This window comes from Lissotriton vulgaris, chromosome 11 (assembly GCF_964263255.1).
Source record: "Lissotriton vulgaris chromosome 11, aLisVul1.2, whole genome shotgun sequence".
NCBI classification, from domain to species: domain Eukaryota; kingdom Metazoa; phylum Chordata; class Amphibia; order Caudata; family Salamandridae; genus Lissotriton; species Lissotriton vulgaris.
Genome location: NC_141699.1, coordinates 121,989,224 through 122,010,898, shown reverse-complemented (window position 1 = coordinate 122,010,898; position 21,675 = coordinate 121,989,224). Strand labels below are relative to the sequence as shown.

Here is a 21,675-nt window from a genome sequence, read left to right as displayed (position 1 = left end):
AGAGGGCCTTATTCTCCCAGTTCCATGTTGAATCTGGATTTTCTTTTTTGCAATATCCATGGTTTCGAGGATAGGCTCAACAGGAGACATGGAAACCGTGAAGAAATGATTCAAAGTTTTTGTCCTGGATAGTTTCAGAACCAAAGTATGATTCGAGGATCTTGATTTGGTTTGTTTCAGAACCAGAGCTTTATAAGCAGAGGAATGTTTTTGACTAGCACCGAGGAGTGGGAGAGACAGGCGCATGTGCTCGATTCGAGGAGGTTTACACCGAGGCTTTGCGATTGGTGGAACTTTTAGGTGCTGAGCCCTTAACTAGGGCATCTGAAGTATCTTTTCAGATCCGGCCATTGCCAGGTGGAAGTGGCAGACCGGCGACCTCTAATAATGGAAAGGGCGTAGATTTGGAGGAGTGAGGAACACAGTCAGGGTCGGAAGTACTCACGCGCTGACCGAAAGGCAGGGTGTACTCCAATTCTTCCTCCAAATCTGAGCTTAAAGTTTCCTCGATGGAGAAAGCTTCCTCTTCCTCCTCAGCAACATGCTCTTCCTGGGCATGCTCTTCTCTGAAAATGTCAGCAGAGTTGTCTTCAGAGAGACTAGACATTTCCAGCTGACTTCCGCATCTAGCCCGGAGAGTCTTTATTGATCAGAAAGACTTGCAGTCACACAATCAGCCTCACAATGATTGGGTGAAAGGCAAACATTCAACACACAATGTTGGTCCATGTGTGGGTACTTGGTGTGATATTGCGGGCAAAATCAAAAAGGCGTCCATTCCATCAGGAACACATCTTCAGAACCAATGGTGCACGTGGATGGTATTGCACAGCAAAAGGGGCAGCCAGGAATCAAACAGCAGAGGCTGGGCCCTCGCCAAAAATTCTCCAGTTCTTATAAAATAATGTCGACCAACTCAAACACAACAAACTGAATATGGGCTATATCTTCAGTCAATGATGAATGTCTAACTTTTTTAAGTTGAATCCATCTAAAACAGAGGTTCTGATTGCTATCCCAGGAATCTGCAACTGGAATCCCCTTTCTTGGCCAGACTCAATGGGTGGACGCCTTTAACCAGTGAACGCTGTAATAAATTTGGGAAGCTTCTTTGATGGGTGATTTTTCTCCTTTTAACTACCAAGCTGTTAAGGTAGTCCAGCAGCTGTTTTGTCTTCCTGCGAATTCTAAAGAAAATCCATTTTTTCTTGGACTCTAAGCTTCCTGTTCCAGTTTCAATGCTCTGGTCTCATCAAGACTAGACTACAGCAACTCATTCTATAGAGCCTTTCCAGCCAAACTACTTAAACCTTTACAGATAGTTCAGAACTTTGCAGCCCATAGTATATCAGATCCCATATTGTGGAAACAGACTTCCACAGTCTTAAGACCATAGATTTATCTTTAAATCAGTGCGTTTATTACACATTGCCTATCGAACAGAAAAATCTTAAATTGTTATCCTTCAAATTTTGCTAGCATACCAATATGAGAGAACTTTATTTTCCCTCAATTCCCAAAATAAGGGCATTACGGCATGGTGATCGAGCATTTTCGCTGTGCCAAAGGTTTTGAACTCTATGCCTTTTTCCATTTGAATTCAAAACGTTTTTGCTTTTTTTAGGACACTGCCCAAGATGTGAGCTTTGTAAATGATTTTTATTTTGTAACTTGTCAAATTTTAGCATGTCTATATTTCTCCAACAGTACCAAGAAACCCTGATGTTTGTACGTTAGTACATGCATTTACGATTAAAAAAATTCATATTCCCTAGAAATGTGAAGTGGGTTTATTATTTCTAAGCAACTAGCCCAAGCTAAATCAGTTATTTAGCAAACACTCTTCCCTTTCAGCCCATGATTCAGATTTTGACATAACTATAACAAGCTAGGGAAGCCTGCAGGAAAACTTGAGATCCTTATAAAACTGTGTAGGCCGATATGAGCCCCATCAATATCAATTTCTAAGACCAAAATTGCACCTGTCTAGGCTGGTATAAGCAACATAAATTATTTCAGTTTTAAGTACAAAACAAGGAGTTTTACAAACAGTAAAATAACACAATAAGTCACGAAGAAAAATGATGGGACACATAAAAACAGTAGTTTGTCGGGATCTCCACTTTACAAGTGAGACTGCATTTCTGGCAGATCATTGCCATTTGTGAAGGCGATATTATAAACCAAGTCTGAATATTCATGTGCCCACCTTGCTGCAATTTATAATATTAATGAGTGATTTCAACTAACAGTATAATATTTCCTTTAACAATAATGAGGAAACAAACAGGTTGAAAGAACTCCATATTTTGGTCACCTTGCATTCGTATTTAGAAAGTGTATCTCCTATTGCAACCTCTGGGTCTGAGGCAGGCCTGCAAGAGTTTAATATTTCATGGTGGGTGTTCCATCTTGGAGTATGAAGCTGGCTTCTCAAAGACCAAGAAGACTGCAGCACGTTGGGCAGTTCATATTTTCAACAGACCTTTTCTAAATGCATTCCTTCTTATTTTGCAGGTATCTTTGGATCCAATCATGAGATGCTATTTGCAGACATTCTTTCTGCTATGAAGCAATAATCCTAGATTGTTTTATCGCTATCTACTGGTAGACAAAGACCAGTGTGGGGCAGTGGCCATCCAAATCCTCCTATGGACTGCATGTCAAGTGTTACACATGGCCTGTATTAGAAAGCCAAAGAACCTACCTCACACCTTACAAAGGTTAAGATGCCGAAAACAATTCTACTAAAGAACCTGCCTTCAGGAGCAAAATTGAACACCAAAATAAGAAAATAGTTTTTAAAACACACGTCAGGTGCTAAGGATTGATATAGTGTTCATAAAGTGCATTTTTTCTTTGCTTGTTTTCCACCATCACTAAAAAATTGTGAGACCATAGCAACAAGTTAGCTTTCGAAAAATGACCAACTGTTACTGCAGATTCTTAAAAAAATCAGCTTTTGTAACATTTTCTTTCTCCATTGTATTTATCGCTGTCTCATCTTGCGATTTTATCAACATTGTTGTAATTGTATTTTATATTGATGTAGGATTGATGGAGCGGTTAAGAAATGTCAATGGTCAACGTTCTACATGAGGGAGAGCACACAAGAAGAGCAACAAAAAGCAAACACTCCCACAGAGTGTTGAAAGAAAAAGAGAAAGGGGTTCCCTGAATATAAGCAATAGAAATATGCTATAAAGCTATGTTCCAGGGGTGGGGCAAACATAAGAGGATGGAAAACGATTAAATAAGAAGGAAATGAATGAAACTGACAAGAAAGCCAGCCAACGGTTTGGACCCAAGCAATGGGCTGATCCAGAGCCCACTGTAAGTATTGGTATTTTTCATAACAGGTCTTCGACAAAAGACTGCTACAGATTGTCTGGAGATACGTTCTAACAAGCATTAAAAATGCAATAGGTCTCGCCTTTCATTAAGTTAAAGCCATTTGCTTTGCTATACATTACCATTAGCAAAGCAAATGGCTTTAACTTAATCAAAGGCAAACCCAATTGCATTTTCAATGCTTGTCATGTACAAACACACAGAAATATACCGCATTCAGACATAAGAGGTTGCATCTCTTGAGCTGCTGTTGCAATTATTCAGTATCTTACTACAGACAGTGACATTAGTTTTGCTAGTGTATTGTGACAATGCCCTATACGGACCTGTTTTTTGGCATCCGTATTTAGACATCCCACTCTAGTCGTTTGCACTTTTTACGCACTTGATCTGTGCAAAATGTCTGAAATCTTCAGGGAAAAAGGAAATGTAGATTTACTATAATTGGTGCTGGTTATTTTCCCTGTCCCTGTCCAAGATTATTCCATTGAAGCAGAAAATCATATGTGCCTATGTGTGGGCCCAATCCACAAAGCTTTTTCAGTGACTTACTTATGTGTTATTACTTATGGGTTATTCCTGAATTCCAGGACTTCATTTTTTTACAAGGTAACTAATCTTTTAATCTGTCAACCACTGTATATTTCACATAAAATCATTAACGCAACTCTCTCCTCTGCCCCAACAAAAACACAGTAATCTAGAATGTTCACCCAATACAAATAAGCAGATTGCTAAACAGTTCAATATCGCAATAGAAAAAAAGGTCCTAAAAATGACAATCTCAGCAGGTCTAAACATACTATAAGCAGCAGAGGGTTCATCCATCTGGCTCATAAGAACCAAAGTACCAACCGCATACACTATGTCGTGATACGACAATTGATCAAAGTAAACAAATATACATGTAGCCAATGATACGCCAAAATGACCATGTAAATATAGCTTATAGTCAGAGCTAGAAAATAAAAAGCGCTGTACCAAGCAAAATAAACACCCGTAGTTGTTTTATAAAGACAATCCCCGGCCACATGCAATATGACACCACATATGTGCACATGTGAACTCATGCTGGGCATGTACAAATAGACGCATATGGGGAAAAGTGCATCTCATGGTGAGATGACGGAACAACCATGAAGGTTTAAATGAAACAAGCCTCTTTAGAGAATAGACATCACTCATAGAAACGCGGTCACCCACCAAACGTTCTTAAAGGGCATAAACGTGAGAAAGCGTGTTAAGAAAAGTGCACTCAGAAACAACGGATGAAATAACCATAAAAATCATTGTAGTGCAACATGACGCTTTACAACATAACAGATGCTAACAGAAACATGGCCACACACTAAACGTTTACTTACCGGCAACAATAATAATTTGGCCCTCCACGGGTTTCTGAACGGGCCTTAGTAATGCCCCCTATATAATCCCTGCTGTAATTCGGCAAACGTTCTATACAAAGTTCCTCTTCGATGTTGCGAGGGTCAGGGCAAAAGTTGAGCCATTATCGTGGCCATTTTGCAATGGTAATTAACAAGAGAAGTAAACACATATAAACCTAAACTGTTTAGTGAACATTAGATCCTCCTAAGTGCTTACGATATTGTTAGCACAGCTCCCCAAAGCATGTGCCTTTTAGTTACATAAAAGCACCCCCTCCACAGATCTACTCTTGTAATGCACTATTCTACAGCACTTAACATTGACATAAGTGTGGAATGAGCCCCTATTCTCTCTCACCCCCACCTCTATTGGGCACAGTACTTTTGTAATGCACTTCTACCGCTGGTGTGAGCTACTCAGTGATCGAAGTGCATTCGAAAAAGTATGGGAACTCTGATGCTGTGTGCAAGGGCGTGGCAGGTGGTGGGGTAAGTGAGGGTTTGGGTTTGGTTAAAAAACTAAATATTCAGGGTTTTTTTAACTTTTACCTTCCGGTTACTGCATATAAAACAACACATAACTTAAATGAAAATTAATATGTCAATCAGTGGGAAATACAATTTTGTACATTATGAAACCTCTATTAGTTAATCCACTGCACCAAATCCTGGTTGATGCAGTTTAGAATCGTGACTTGTGTATGTTTAGTAGTACAAAGTCCCAGTCTCTGGCCGAAAGCACTGTGAATATGCAAGTCATTATTTTAAACTTACATTACACACAGTAAAAGACAGGCTCCGATAAAATGCGCAAAAAGGTTAATGATATAAAGTGTGTCCAAAATATAGATTTTTCGCAGGCGGTACACATTTCACAGCTTAGCTTATAGCTCCCTTTCAATACCCCTTAAAAAATGAATGTGTGTCATCAAGAAGCAATTTTTTTGCTGGTAACTTTTTTTAAAGTACACACTTTACAGCGTAGCCGTTAGTTCCCTTACACTAGCAAGGGTACTCATAGTACGGCCCGCGGGCCGGTGGCGGCCCGGCAAGCCTTCCCTGGCGGCCCGCGGACCGTCCAAACATCGTATCTGTGTTTTAATATATATATTTTTTAATAGTGTCAGCAAACACCCCTGCGGCAGCGAGTCTGCTGCTCTGTGGGGGCCGGGCAATTCCGTGGAGCTGCAGGGGCCTACGAGGTGAACAAAGCCTCATTAACATGGGAATGGTCTTTTAAAGACCTGTTAATTGCTCGGGTGCGGCTGTGTGTGTGTGTGCCCGGAAACTGTCTCAGCCCCGGCACACACAGGCAGGATTTGAAGACAAGGTGTGCATAAATCTGGTAGGCTTTGTGCTTTAAACAAGGGGAAGTCTAGTTGAGATTGATGCTAGCTATACCAACTATAGTTTGGCTTCTGAATCTAAAAGCATCTATATTTGGTATTTTTGAGCAAACCGGCACCAGGGGGAGGATGGATGGCTACCTGGTCTTAAAGAGGTACAATTCATCCCCGTCTGCGAACCTACCAAATGGCGACATTTGAAAGTCAGGGGGAGCTAAGGTAGAACCAGTCACAGGTCAGCCTTGCATCTTTAAGGGAATGAGGGCTTTGGACGAGTGAGACCCTGTAAGGCCGACGGGGCTGGGCCAGCGTCAGCCACACTTGTGCAGCTAAACGATAAAGAAAGACTACTAGGCTGGTCACTGCATTTTAAAAGTGCAGAAAGGCAGATGTATGCAGCAACGTTATATCTATTGTCTCACCTTTAACACCTTCTTGGTTTTTACTGATAAATGACAACTCTTTTTGTTATAGACATGCACGGACTATTTTCTCAGTTTAGGTCCTATCTGGAAATCAAATGAGGCGGGGCGGAATCAGTCACGTCATGTTATTAGGTTGGCATAGAAGGGTTTGTCATTCTGTTTGTATCTGGAAGAAACTGGAAAATGAAACACTATTTAAAAAGGCAAAAAGTGTTCCAAGAAATGGCACACGTTTTTAAGGGAATACAAAAGCAAATATATGTTATATTAAAATGTCTATATATGGAGAGGAATTTGAGTTTGATCCTTAGTCTAGATGGGGCTAATGAGTTTTAATTAAGGGTCTCAGTTAAGGTTAGACGGGTTGGTCACCAAACCATTGGGCTGGGGCTTAGGACAGATACACATCTCCTTTCCCCTGACATACACTGGGGTGAGTGTTGGGGGGCTTAGGACAGACACACATCTCCCTCCCTGAGGGAGAGCGAGTGAGAGCCAGACAGAGGGAGAGCGAGGGAGAAGCAGACAGAGGGAGAGCAAGGGAGAGCGAGGGAGGGAGGCCGAGGGAGGGAGACAGAGGCAGACAGAGTTAGAGCGAGGGAGAGTTAGAGCGAGGGAGAGTTAGAGGGAGGGAGAGGCAGACAGAGGGAGAGTGCAGGAGAGTGATGGAGAGCGAGGGAGGGAGACAGAGGCAGACAGAGGGAGAGCGAGGGAGGGAGACAGAGGGAGAGCCAGACAGAGGGAGAGCGAGGGAGAAGCAGTCAGAGGGAGAGCAAGTGAGACAGAGGCAGACAGAGGGAGAGCGAGGGAGGGAGACAGAGGCCAAGGGAGGGAGACAGAGGTAGACAGAGTTAGAGCGAGGGAGAGGCAGACAGAGGGAGAGTGAGGGAGAGGCAGACAGAGGGAGAGTGAGGGAGAGGCAGACAGAAGGAGAGCGAGGGAGAGTGATGGAGAGCGAGGGAGGGAGACAAAGGGAGAGTGAGGGAGGGAGACAAAGGGAGAGCGAGGGAGACCCAGACAGAGGGAGAGCGAAGGAGAGCGAGGAAGCGCGAGGGAGAGGCAGACAGAGGGAGAGCGAGGAAGGGAGACATAGGCCGAGGGAGGGAGACAGAGGCAGAGCGAGGGAGGGAGACAGAGGGAGAGCAAGGGAGAGTAAGGGAGTGAGACAGAGGCAGACAGAGGGAGAGCGAGGGAGTGAGACAGAGGCAGACAGAGGGAGAGCGAGGGAGGGAGACAGAGGCCAAGGGAGGGAGACAGAGGTAGACAGAGTTAGAGTGAGGGAGAGGCAGACAGAGGGAGAGTGAGGGAGAGACAGAGCGAGGGAGAGAGAGACAGAGAGAGAGAGAGCGAGAGCGAGAGAGAGACTGAGAAAGAACGAGAGAGACAGATGTGTGTATGTCGGGTCTGGTGGCTCAGTAAACGAAGGCGTCCGCTGCAGGGACCAGTGATCAACCTCATGGTACCAGTTTTTTTTTGTTGCTCGAGCCCCGCCCCCTCCCCACTGACCCCGGCCCCACCGGTGCGGCCCTCTGCCACAAACCACACTGTAAATTTGGCCCCCGAGAGAAAGTTTGTGAGTACCCATGCCTTACAGTATCTCTCGGAATAAATAAATGCCCAGGAAGCTTCAAGTGATTCCACCAGATAAAGCCAGTGCCACTTCCAGTGGCTCTTTACATTAGCAGGCTCAGCATTTTTTGCACATTTACACTTCTTTCAGGCAAACAGGCGCACTGCTAAGACGGCTTCACTCTGTTTCACAGCTCAGGAGGCTCCCTGAATGACACTTCAGCTGAAGCTTACCAACTCCCGGAATTAACCATCTCGGGAAGGTTGACTTTTGACAACAAGTAGGGGAACTGTTTTTGTGAAATTAAAACAGTAAGGGCCTGCCTTGCCCCTCAAATCCCCCACACCTCGACCATTGCGGAGCTACTAAAATGTAACAGCGCTGAACGTCCAGGTCGCCAGTGAGTTTGGGATATCTGTGAGTCAGTTTTAGAAACGTCTGACACTCATTTACAATTAAATAAACTGCACAACATGAAGTAAAATACTGAATAAATGATGGACCCTTCCTAGAGTAAGCACCTGACTAACTTTCCCCCACGAGGTATTTTAACCCTTAAGTTTAATCAAGGGGGTTGTGTGCACACTGAATGGCACCCATCATCACCGTGCCTATTCCCTGGGGAATTTTAATTCAGATCAAACAAAAGCAGTAAAACACATACAGCCGACGCGTTTCGTCCCAAACTGGGACTTCTTCAGGGCTTTAGGTAAGTTGGACGTCGCATGTGGGGAAGAATATGAGCGGAAGCGGGATCCAGGGGTCACCTTCCCGGTTACAGTAATCCTGTTATATTGGTTCATTCATAGGTTGATTTTACAAGCATGGACCTTGATATAGGCATGCTAGCGGGAAACAGACGCGTCGGCTGTATGTGTTTTACTGCTTTTTGAAAATAAAGATCTAAAGACAACTTCAACATCTCTGAAGAAATATCTTCTTATTGTGCTCAAACGTCATTTGCACTTACTGTTTCATGTTTTGTGGTGCACCTTTGCGGTTGTTTAAACTGCACAACATGATTTTGTTTTGGACAATTTTTTACATCCTGAACGAGTTAAAATAATGTGGCTTTTGGTTGTAAGAATTAAGACAGACTCTATAGTTGTTAGAATAGCTATGCTTCACCATAGGGAAATGTATTCGCAGACATTCTCTATGGCTTGTGCACTTTAGAACAAATACTTAAGATGAAATCAACACCAATGAGTTAACCCGAACTCGTAAATTTGGTTTCCGCAGTTTATCGAATGTGTTCATGCAGTATAATAAAAAAAATCCAAAACAGACCTCCAGTTGTGGCAATTCCGGGCTCTGGTCTACTTTCCCAGTGAGGAACATCAGATACCGATCCATAACCCTGGCAAACTGCTCTACCTGACACTGCTCAGCGAGAGAACAGCCGCTGCTCTATCTGAGCAGAGCTACAAAGTGTTGCTGCATCCAAAAAAAAAACGCTGCAACTCTTCGCTCTTCCGCCCCGCTGAGAGCAGCAAAAGCAAAGGCGGACAACGCAGCCAGAGCCACTTTTGTTTGGAAAAAAAGTCTGTATTGCAAGGAGCTTTTATCTTGTAACCTCTTTTTTTACATAAAAAAATTACCATAAAATGTCAGCTGTGCTTATAAACATAAATCACTAACCGCACGTTATAAAAAAATATGTTTTGTAGTAAAAGTGTACAGCCACATCTGCATAAAACATTTATGAAAATGAATTGCATCTAAATAAACGTTCATCCTCGAGAAAAATCGGTAAAGCATGGAACTGTAGGAGTACATTTTCAAAACAAGTACGGTCCACTTTCACTTCCGTGTGTCGCAAAACGATTTCTTGTCTTTATGGGGCCATGTGTTTGAAACACATGGCCCCATAAAGATAAGAAACCTTTTACGACGGGAGGAAGGCTGACGAGCCCGTCCAAGTGGACCGTCTATAAAAGATTGGACCTCTCTGCCGCCTTCGATACGGTCCCACACTCCCTCCTACTTACCAGACTAGCAGCCATAGGCATAACTGGCCCAGCTCTCGGCTGGTTAACATCTTTTTTAGACAACAGGTCACAGCAAGTGTGGATGCCGCCTTTCTCCTCCTCTCCCAAAAAACTTTCTACTGGTGTACCACAGGGCTCCACCATAAGCCCCCTGCTTTTTAATGTTTATATGACCCCCCTCATTTATCTTGCGGAACAGCTAGGTGCCAAAATTATGGCTTATGCCGATGATACTCAGCTTTTGTTTACATGGCCCAAAAACAACTCGGACACATCGAGAGTTCAATTTTGCTTATCATCGGTTTTCCGCTGGCTGGCCTGTGCCCAACTTAAATGTAATGAGAGCAAATCTGAAATCCTGCTGTACGGCTCCTTTCCAGATAACTTTAGTGACTCTCTCTGGCCCACCGACTTTCCTAGCCCCAAATCCATTGGCGGACCTGCTAAAAACCTAGGAATTTGGTTTAGCAACAATCTCAGATTTGAGGACCACCTGAAAAAACTCACTGGAATCTGCTTCTCCACCCTTAAAACCTTGCGCAGATTTCTTCCTCTGCTTCCGAGAGCAGCCAAGGAGACGGTCATCCGCGCTCTGATATTATCCAGATTGGATTATGTGAATGCTCTCTACTGTGGACTCCCAGCCTATCTGATCCACCGCCTCCAAGTCATCCAAAATGCTGCGGTCCGGCTGCTGTTTAACATACCCAGAAGATCTAGTGTCCGCCAACCTCTCAGAGATCTTCACTGGCTTCCAGTTGCCCAAAGGATCTTATTTAAGATCCTTGTGCTAGCTTACCGAGCACTCCATCTAACAGGCCCAACCTATCTGAGAAAAAGATTTTCCCTCTATGCTCCCAACCGCCCTCTTAGATCAAGCAATCTTCACCAAATGACTGTGCCAAAGTTTAAATATAGCAGGCTTGGTGGCCAATCCATCTCGGTTAGAGCAGCGAGAGCTTGGAATACCCTGCCTCTGCAGTTGAGAACAGCCCCTTCCATCATGGCATTCAGGAAAGGCCTAAAAACCCACCTCTTTGCATAATGGCTGTCTCTCTCTTGCATTTACTGTGATCTGCTCCCCTCTCTCTCGCGCCAGGATACTATACTATTTAGTAACAGAGCGCGCTACAAAAGCCTCTATAATAATAATAATAAAAGTCTACGTCAGACAAACCTCTTTTCCAATGGCTGCCCACCGTTTAGTGTAAACGGTGACGCCGGCCAATGGAAAAGAGGGGCGGGGCTTAAAGCCAGGTACTGAAAGCCCTCTAAATCATTCAATCTCGCCAGCGAGACTGCGCATGTGTGCAGTCCACGCCAGCCGAGACCTAAAAAGGGCATGGAATGTTAGCTTTACATACTGAAGCAATACAAATACTGGTGTCAGAAAGTGTTAACAGTGTATATTTGGAGGCAAAAACTGATTCTAGCACAATTTACAAGTAACATTTCACTTGCATGTACATTACGGAAGATTACCCATTCTACCAAATTTAGAGGGACCAGCAATTATTAAGCAGTTCCACTAATCAATCTATCACACATTGAACATACTTACCAGTCAACCTTCCATTCTGACACAGATCTGATGATTTTTACAAAATAGATATGCAACTTAATCCATGCAGTGCTTATGTACCAAGAGGAACACGTAAAAGAGGTAGTTTATTTACAATGTATTGCTTCAGACTGGATTTCATTTGCAACATTCTTACATTCAGCGGGCACTATGATCAATATTGGATGGTAGAAAGCCACGGCTTAGTCTGATTGCCAGCTACTCTTATTCCAGTTCTAGAAAGATTTCTTTAGGGGTGTGCCTTTGCCGAGGCTGTTATGGTGGAAATTCATATGCTGAAATTAAAGCACCATAACAAACAAGATTGTAGAACATCATGTTATCTTGTCAAGTCCAAATTGCCTCTATAATGGAAACATTTGGACTTCTTTGAAATATTTGCAGGAACTGAACTGGAAAAGAGTAGCGTGATTAATTACCTTTGGTTGTGACACATTTTCCAAGCTCATTAAGGATTTCTCTACGTTCTTTTACGCTGGATGATGTAACTTTCACAGCAAACTTCTTCAAAGTTTCATGAACCTTAAAGACAAAACTTTGATTAGTAAAGTTTGTACACTTACCATTCTGTACAGGTGCATTTTGCTCTGTCTTATCAATTAACCATCCCTCAACAGTTACAAAATTCCCCCAGGGTTCACTGTTCTCGGAATACTTATGATTTGTTCTCCAGCGTAAAAGAGGTCATAGCTGATCCCGCAAATACACTTTTTCTTCCAGGAGGACTACAGTCTCCTGCCAATCTAACATGAGCACACCACTCGTAATAAACCAAAAGACCTCTTTTCACAACAATACATAACATTCTGCCATCCTTATGAAAAATAACTCTTTCAGAAACATACTGAAATCATTTCATATATTGTAGTTCACCCATTCACATTATAAGCACATATTTGCGTTAGGTACCCAACTTGACACCTCTTCTGTTTCATATTCCGAATACAGGCTCTCCTCCTTCATGCTCAAAGCTTATCTCCATGCTAATATCTTGAACCTTGATTATCATAATCTCCATGCCCCAAAACATTTATACCATAAAACGTCACCGTGGGCTGCATCAACAATCCATTTAAATACAATCATCTTATTGTTGTCACCAATTCTGCAAACATCTGAAAGTACCTCTTCTGTCAAGCATTATGATTAATACACATTCTAGCCCATGCTCATTCGCTACTCTTTAAATCATCGCCTGCTTACATAATCACTTTACAAAAAATATAAATAATAATACTTTTTGAAATTCCAAGATTATATTCACTCGCCATGTGCAAGGGTTAGTCAATAAATTTGCACAAGTAAAATGTAGCCTGAATATTTATTTAGGCGCTGGAAGCAGATCTGTGATATGTTAACATAGGGGTGCCCAACAGCCATTGTCGAGATTCCTCAGAGACTCACTGCTGCCAAAGCTAGTGTCACAAACCTTCTATGTCTTTCTCTCCTTTACTTTGGTACTCAAACAGAATGAATAGCCAGGGCAAATACGGTTATTGGTTTAAAAAATAATAATTTGTTTAGGTGAGTATATTATATTTATCTGTATTAACACAATGATACATTATTATTATTATTATTATTATTATTATTATTATTATTATGTTTGCACTTGTAAAGCGCGCTGCTACCCGGAGGTTTCCTGGCGCTGTGCAACGCTGGGGAACCCGTCCTGGCTTTCCCTGTGGGATGGTCCCTGCTGGGAGTCCCCAGGGTGGAGCCAGGCATCCCCGGCGTTGGGGGGGGGGGGCCCCAACGCCGTACAATGTAGACATGTTTCGCATTAAATCTTAACGTTGAATATACCTGGCCTATACTCCTACTGGTAAATATTATATAGATATCAAAGGAATAGAGCAATATTTCAATTAACTAGAATAATACAACAAGAAGTACAGGTTGTGAGTCCTGTTTTTATGTCTATATGCGTTTGTTGTTTCCATGTGTTGGGATAGATGGTTTTGGGCACGTTATATCATATGTACGAACGATTTTGCAGAAGTGGTAGTCTTATTTCCTATGCTTGGTTTTCCTTTCAAATGGTAAGGCTCTGCTTCTATTTTTTTTTATGGTGGATAATATCACTGTGTTTTCTTCTATGCATTTCTATATTAAGTAGTTAAGGGGTTCATTATGAGGTCTGTGTCTCTGTTCTGTAGGAGATACTAACCTCGATTCAGGGTTGTTTCAAACGTATCTAATACGCCAGTCCCACAGGTGAGCAATGGATTGTCTGCAGGGGCCTCAGTTTTCTTTTCTATGAAGGATGATACTTTCATTCTTGACCCAATTTAGCACTTTACTATGCCAGTGACCTAGTGGTGGAACAATGACGAACACCAAGTTATGGATATAGTACTTTTGGCTAGTAATAACGCTAGGTCTTGAATTTTATTTCTTACCTTGTTTAGTGTGGGGCAATTAAGAAGGCACAGCCGTCAGTGAGTTGGTTTGTAGTACAAATCAGTGTCTCTCCAATCTTGGGTTTCTGCCAATGGTTTCTAATGATGGCGTATTTACACACCATACTTAAGAATTCCACCACTAATTTACATCTTGGTAGAATACGGTTGTTTGTCTTTATATTCTAAGGAATCCCTTAGGTGTTAAGTAAGTCCTATGGGTAAACCAAATTGAACACACGAAGCAGGAGTTTTTGACACTTTGTGTGTACATTTTAATAACTTTTCCTGTTTCTTAACATTTTTTATTAACCTAGGCCTGGTTCACAACTGTGCGTGGGTGGCTTTGTACAGTACTGCGAACAGCGTAAGAAACTGGATTATTTTTTGAGGTTGGGCGGGAAAACAGACTACCCACCTCAAGGAATTATCAAAACCTTTGTCAGGGTGGATCCTCAAAGTTTTTGAGATCAAAAGAGAGAGCAAGGGATATTATCACTGAGAAGTGAAAAAAGAGATAACTCCTATTCCCCTGATAGGAATATTTATGAAAACAATGAGAGGAGTATCCCCTACGTAGAGTTTTGGAAAAAACTTTCGGAGGGTGAACTTCTTGGCAAAAAGGAAAAAATCAACCTTTTTGTTTTAAAACCCCTCACTCACCAACCTAGTGGTGACTTGCTTCATCATCGGGGTCCACCCTGGTGACCTAGCGTCACCAGGATGTGCTTCGACACCTGTGTTACAGTGGAGCAGGTTGTGACTGTAAGTGCAAAAAATGTGTTAAAAATTGTCCTGGTTTAACTTAAAATTAAATTTTTATTTTAAAGTAACAGAACAATGTTAAAAATCGGTGGCGAGATACTGGTAGGTGAGTTACGACCCGAGTATCTCTATATGTGTCTGTGTGGCTTGGTCGACATGTTTCTACCATAAGGGCTACTGCCCGGTATTCCTCAGGACCAAAGAACAGGTGGACGGGAGGTGTGGGCCCCCTAAAAGGCGCACCCTATCCTGATCCCCTGTGTACCAGCTGGAAAAATAGCCAGTGGTTGATGTGCTCAATCAAGGTGATGAGAGCCGTCAGAAAAGGTTAAAAGAAAAAGAGACCTGTGGAGAAAAGTAAAAAGATAAACTGTTTTCAGTTAAGTTCATATTTACTCTCCTGTTACGTCGTGAAGTGTCTCTGTGCTATGACTTTTCATGCCAAAGGGAAATGCCCTTCGAGTGATAAAGTATTGTGTTCAATACGTGTAGCTGGAAAGGAGGTATTATCCGGACACACACACTTATCAATGGGTGCGTGTGTTTTTACATGCAATATTATTTATCGTCTTCATATCGGTTTACGAGCATGCGTTTCTTTTCGAATACACGCATCCATGTTCCATCATTCATGTCATTCATCTAATATCCATATTTGTGCGCAGTGAATATCAATGAGCACCTTAGGTAGATGTGGCTGATAGTGGCGTTTTATCGTTTGTGCATTAGCATTCAGTTGCGCCAAAATGACAGACTGTAACATACAAGACATACACACAAATAACATGTAGGAGTACACACATATTCCATGGTTCGAAATGGGGGCTTACTTGTTTCTAGCCTCTAAAGTACTTCAACGGGCAGGGGGTAGGTTCTTCAAACCGACATAACATATTCTGAAATGGCGCGAGAAATATTTACAAGGTGAGTGATACATAAATTTTAGCGCGCGCCGAGCGGTATGCCCGGCGGGAATCAAAGTGTTCTCTGGTTCTGGTTTCCGGCTTTCTAGGTAAGGAGAGGGGCATTTACTTACAGTTTGCGGAAGAAGGTAACGGCCATTAACCTACTGCTATCCTCCTCTGCTCGGCTAGTAGTGCCGTGTGGGAGTTCTATCGTTAAATGTTGTTTTCCTTCCGGGATGGGCGTGGTTCCGTCCGCCGGAGGGGGAGGAGTTACTGGGCGGTTACGGAACGTGGTGACGATTGCAACGTGTATGTTTGTAAACAAACAACGTGCCAGGAATTTAAGTGAATCGAGATGGATTTACTAATGCCGGCTGGTGTGTTAACATCAGCAAGTTTAGCATTTTTAAAGTTAATAAAGGTCCCCCACAGAAACCCCTCCCATTTACTACACGCAGACAGTGGCACAAACTCACACTGGATGCGCTAGAAAAGGCGTGGAAAAAACCCGAGATCAGAGATACTGACGAAGTAGAGCAAAAGCTAACCGTGCTTCAGCAAACTTTGACGGTAGCCATCGACAAAATTGCCCCTATGAAAACACTTAGACAGCTTCCGGTGGCCAAACAGGAAAAATGGTACACCGAGGCCCTAAGAAAAGAGAAGCAAGAATGTAGAAGGATAGAGAAAATATGGAGGAAAACACATTCTGAGGATAATAAAAAAGCACATCGTGCAGCCCAAGCTAATTATTACAAACACATCAAGGCTGCCCGCAAAAACAACATCGCTCAACAGCTCATGGAAGCCGATAACTCTCCTAGAGAATTGTATAGGATTCTTGACACTTTTGTAAAACCCACGGCATGTATATGCCCAGACGACTTCTCACTAAGTCTATGTGAAGAAGTGTCATCTTACTTTGAAAATAAAATAGAATCCATTTATGGCAAAATCCTAGGATCCCAACCCAATAGCGACTCCCATAAGGCCTCCCCACTCAATCTGAATACAAACTCTACCTTAACCACATTCCCTCCTATAAATATCGAAGAGCTTGACACAATAATGACTCAAGTCAAATCTGGATCTCCGGACGATCTTATTCCCGCTAAAATCCTAACCCCACTTCGTACCCTGTTAGCCCCTTACATTCAAGATATCATCAACCAGTCCCTTAAAGAGGGAAAAGTACCAACTGAATGGAAGAGAGCTGTGGTGAACCCAATCCGCAAGAATGCGGCCCTTCCTTGGACGGAGCTCCCCAACCTCCGTCCTATTTCGCTCCTACCCTATTACAGCAAGATGGCCGAGAAACATGTTAATGCACACCTGTCCAACTACATCGAGGCAGCGGGCGGCCTAGACCACTCGCAATCTGGGTTTAGGCCCAACCATAGCACCGAATCAGCCCTTCTGTCAGTGACAGATAACATCAGAATGTTACTTGACAGAGGGAGCTCAGTGATTCTGGTGCTATTGGATTTGTCCGCTGCCTTCGACACGGTGTCGCATGAAGTTCTTCTCGGCCGTCTGAAGGGAGTAGGAGTAGAAGGGACCGCCCTTGCGTGGCTGAAGAGCTTCCTCGGAGACAGACAACAAGGTGTCAAATTAGGCTCCTATAAATCTGTCTGCAGGAAGCTTACCAAGGGGGTGCCACAGGGCTCATGTCTAAGCCCCACGTTATTCAACGTATATGTGGCCCCCCTGGCAGAGATCATTAGATCTCACGGGTTTTCACCAATCTCTTATGCTGATGATACTCAGCTGCTTTTCCCCTTTCAAACCATTACACCTGCAGTCATGCAGTCTTTCCAAGACGGTATGAGAGCGGTGGCAGGTTGGATGGCCCAGAATTTCCTCCAATGCAACGTGACCAAAACTGAGGTCATGTTGTTTGGAGGGGCATCCCTGCTCTGGTCCCCGGAATGGTGGCCAATGGAGCTCGGTCCTGTCCCAGCGCCCAAGCAAACCATCAAAAACTTGGGGGTACGCCTGGACCAATCCCTGATTATGAAAGATCACGTCAGTCAGGTTGCGGGAACGTGCTTCCGCACAATTGGTCTTTTACGGCGTATCTTCCCCCTCCTACCAAACACCCATAGGAAGACGCTGGTTCAGGCACTAGTCCTTGGACGAGTGGACTACTGCAATAGTCTACTCATTTCTGCCAACCAGGAACAACTTCGCAGACTGCAGGTAGTACAGAACACCGCGGCAAGACTTATCATGAATGCTCCGCCCCGCACCCCCTCCCGCCCCCTCCTCTCCCATCTTCACTGGCTCCCGGTGCAACAGCGTATTCATTTTAAGCTGTGCTGCATTATGCATAAATGTATCTACGGCTCTGGTCCCAAATATCTGAAAGATGTCTTTCTTCCTTACTCTCCTGGACGTACCCTACGCTCCAGCAACACTATGTTGCTATACGTACCTAAAATAAATAGAGCAAGACAGGGTGGTCGTGCCCCCTCCCTTAAAGGTCCAATGCTGTGGAACTCACTTCCCCCCCAGCTAAGACAAATTCCTCACCTTCTGAACTTTAGGAAGAAACTAAAGACCTACTTATTTACACAGGACTAATTTAGCCTCCCCTTTGCCCTTTCCGACTTATGGTTTTGCATTACTCATTCAGAAGCCACGCGCGGAGATACCCCTTCGGGGCTGATTCTAGCGCGATACAAGACTATAAATAAATAAATAAGTTGTAAAAGAATGTGGGTGACTGAGGGAGTTACCTGCCATGTCGGGAGGGGTAATAACGTACAAGGTTATTTTGCACATTGGAAAAGGGAGTTGATTGGGAAACACTGACTACTAGTGGATCTGAATTTTCAACGTAAAGTATGTGCAGGTGGTCCAAGGTAGGATCATGGGCCAGGGGGTGGTGCACTGACCCAAAGTATAGCAGATCATTTGAGTACATTAGCCCATGGAATATTATCATTGAGTCCGGTTCATCATACAATGTGCCACCCTGGCCCTCAAAAGGAACTATTTCGAATATGAGGGCACACTGTACCTGCAAGTAGGGGGTACATCTATGGGCAGTGTTTTTGCTCCTAGTGTGGCGGGCCTTTATGTATATGACTTTGAACTCAAATACATCTTGGCAGCTGACAATCCATTTGGCAGCCATATAAAATTTTGGCGGCGATACATAGATGACGTCTTTTCTATATGGCAAGGTTCACAAGAGACCTTAATGGAATTCATAACTTGGCTGAACACCCGTGATCAGAATTTACGGTTCACCCACTGCATAGACAGGGACAAGATGGTCTTCTTGGACATTGAAATACAAAGAGAAAATGATAATCTAATAACTAAGACACATTTCAAACCTACGGCAAAGAACAACTTACTAAGATACGACAGTTTCCACCCTCGTCCCCTAAGGGAAAACCTACCCTATGGACAGTATCTCCGCCTCAGAAGAAACGGTAGCAAATTGTCCGATTACAAAAGCCAGGCGGAAGACCTAACGAAAAAACTATCCTCCCGTGGCTACCCCCAGAAAATAACAAATAAATGCCAGAAGAGAGCACGGAACCAACCCCGACAAGCCCTATTGGAAGACACAACCAAAAACGATGATGACGTTCCACTAACATGCGTCACGACGTATAATGCAGTATCCAATCAGGTGAGCAAGAGTATAAAGAAACACTGGTCCATACTTAACACGGGTAACTACAAATGGGACAAACCTCTGTTCTCCTATAAGAAGGCACGCAGTCTGAAAGACACTCTGGTGAACACTAGACCTAAGCAAACCTTGACCATTACCAACCCAACCATCACGGAAATATGGGGTCTCCCCCCAGTAACAGGACATTCAAGATGTGGGGATTGCAGTGTCTGCCATTTGACGACCAACACTAAAACATTGAACCTTGAGGAAGGGAAAACTTGGGAACAGAGAGCACATACAAACTGCAACAGTCAGAACGTTGTATACTTGATCAGATGTTCCTGTGAAAAACCATATATTGGAATGACCACCCGCAAAGTGAAGCAACGCATATCTGAACACCGCAGCACAATCAGGTGCAAGAAAAATAACACAAAACTCACAGATCATTTTCTTACCATGCAGCACACCCCCAATGATATGAGGTGGACTGTCATTGAGCAAATCCAACCAGGCCCCAACATACAGTCACGCCTCTATGAGAAGGAACAAAGGTGGATTTACAGACTTTCCACACACAAGATTGGACTCAATGATAATATTCCATGGGCTAATGTACTCAAATGATCTGCTATACTTTGGGTCAGTGCACCACCCCCTGGCCCATGATCCTACCTTGGACCACCTGCACATACTTTACGTTGAAAATTCAGATCCACTAGTAGTCAGTGTTTCCCAATCAACTCCCTTTTCCAATGTGCAAAATAACCTTGTACGTTATTACCCCTCCCGACATGGCAGGTAACTCCCTCAGTCACCCACATTCTTTTACAACTTGCTGATGTTAACACACCAGCCGGCATTAGTAAATCCATCTCGATTCACTTAAATTCCTGGCACGTTGTTTGTTTACAAACATACACGTTGCAATCGTCACCACGTTCCGTAACCGCCCAGTAACTCCTCCCCCTCCGGCGGACGGAACCACGCCCATCCCGGAAGGAAAACAACATTTAACGATAGAACTCCCACACGGCACTACTAGCCGAGCAGAGGAGGATAGCAGTAGGTTAATGGCCGTTACCTTCTTCCGCAAACTGTAAGTAAATGCCCCTCTCCTTACCTAGAAAGCCGGAAACCAGAACCAGAGAACACTTTGATTCCCGCCGGGCATACCGCTCGGCGCGCGCTAAAATTTATGTATCACTCACCTTGTAAATATTTCTCGCGCCATTTCAGAATATGTTATGTCGGTTTGAAGAACCTACCCCCTGCCCGTTGAAGTACTTTAGAGGCTAGAAACAAGTAAGCCCCCATTTCGAACCATGGAATATGTGTGTACTCCTACATGTTATTTGTGTGTATGTCTTGTATGTTACAGTCTGTCATTTTGGCGCAACTGAATGCTAATGCACAAACGATAAAACGCCACTATCAGCCACATCTACCTAAGGTGCTCATTGATATTCACTGCGCACAAATATGGATATTAGATGAATGACATGAATGATGGAACATGGATGCGTGTATTCGAAAAGAAACGCATGCTCGTAAACCGATATGAAGACGATAAATAATATTGCATGTAAAAACACACGCACCTATTGATAAGTGTGTGTGTCCGGATAATACCTCCTTTCCAGCTACACGTATTGAACACAATACTTTATCACTCGGAGGGCATTTCCCTTTGGCATGAAAAGTCATAGCACAGAGACACTTCACGACGTAACAGGAGAGTAAATATGAACTTAACTGAAAACAGTTTATCTTTTTACTTTTCTCCACAGGTCTCTTTTTCTTTTAACCTTTTCTGACGGCTCTCATCACCTTGATTGAGCACATCAACCACTGGCTATTTTTCCAGCTGGTACACAGGGGATCAGGATAGGGTGCGCCTTTTAGGGGGCCCACACCTCCCGTCCACCTGTTCTTTGGTCCTGAGGAATACCGGGCAGTAGCCCTTATGGTAGAAACATGTCGACCAAGCCACACAGACACATATAGAGATACTCGGGTCGTAACTCACCTACCAGTATCTCGCCACCGATTTTTAACATTGTTCTGTTACTTTAAAATAAAATTTTAATTTTAAGTTAAACCAGGACAATTTTTAACACATTTTTTGCACTTACAGTCACAACCTGCTCCACTGTAACACAGGTGTCGAAGCACATCCTGGTGACGCTAGGTCACCAGGGTGGACCCCGATGATGAAGCAAGTCACCACTAGGTTGGTGAGTGAGGGGTTTTAAAACAAAAAGGTTGATTTTTTCCTTTTTGCCAAGAAGTTCACCCTCCGAAAGTTTTTTCCAAAAC

General features: G+C 43.4%; 1 protein-coding gene across 2 annotated transcripts in view; it reads right to left on the bottom strand.

Annotated features, from left to right (window-relative positions):
- Window positions 1–21,675, bottom strand: part of GCN1 (GCN1 activator of EIF2AK4) — a 746,722-nt gene that overhangs the window by 686,431 nt on the left and 38,616 nt on the right. For both annotated transcript variants that reach the window (XM_086942874.1, XM_086942875.1), the window contains exon 2: window positions 12,070–12,172. In XM_086942874.1, coding sequence (XP_086799000.1) covers window positions 12,070–12,172 — 103 coding nt within the window. The remainder of the gene's footprint in view (window positions 1–12,069; window positions 12,173–21,675) is intronic.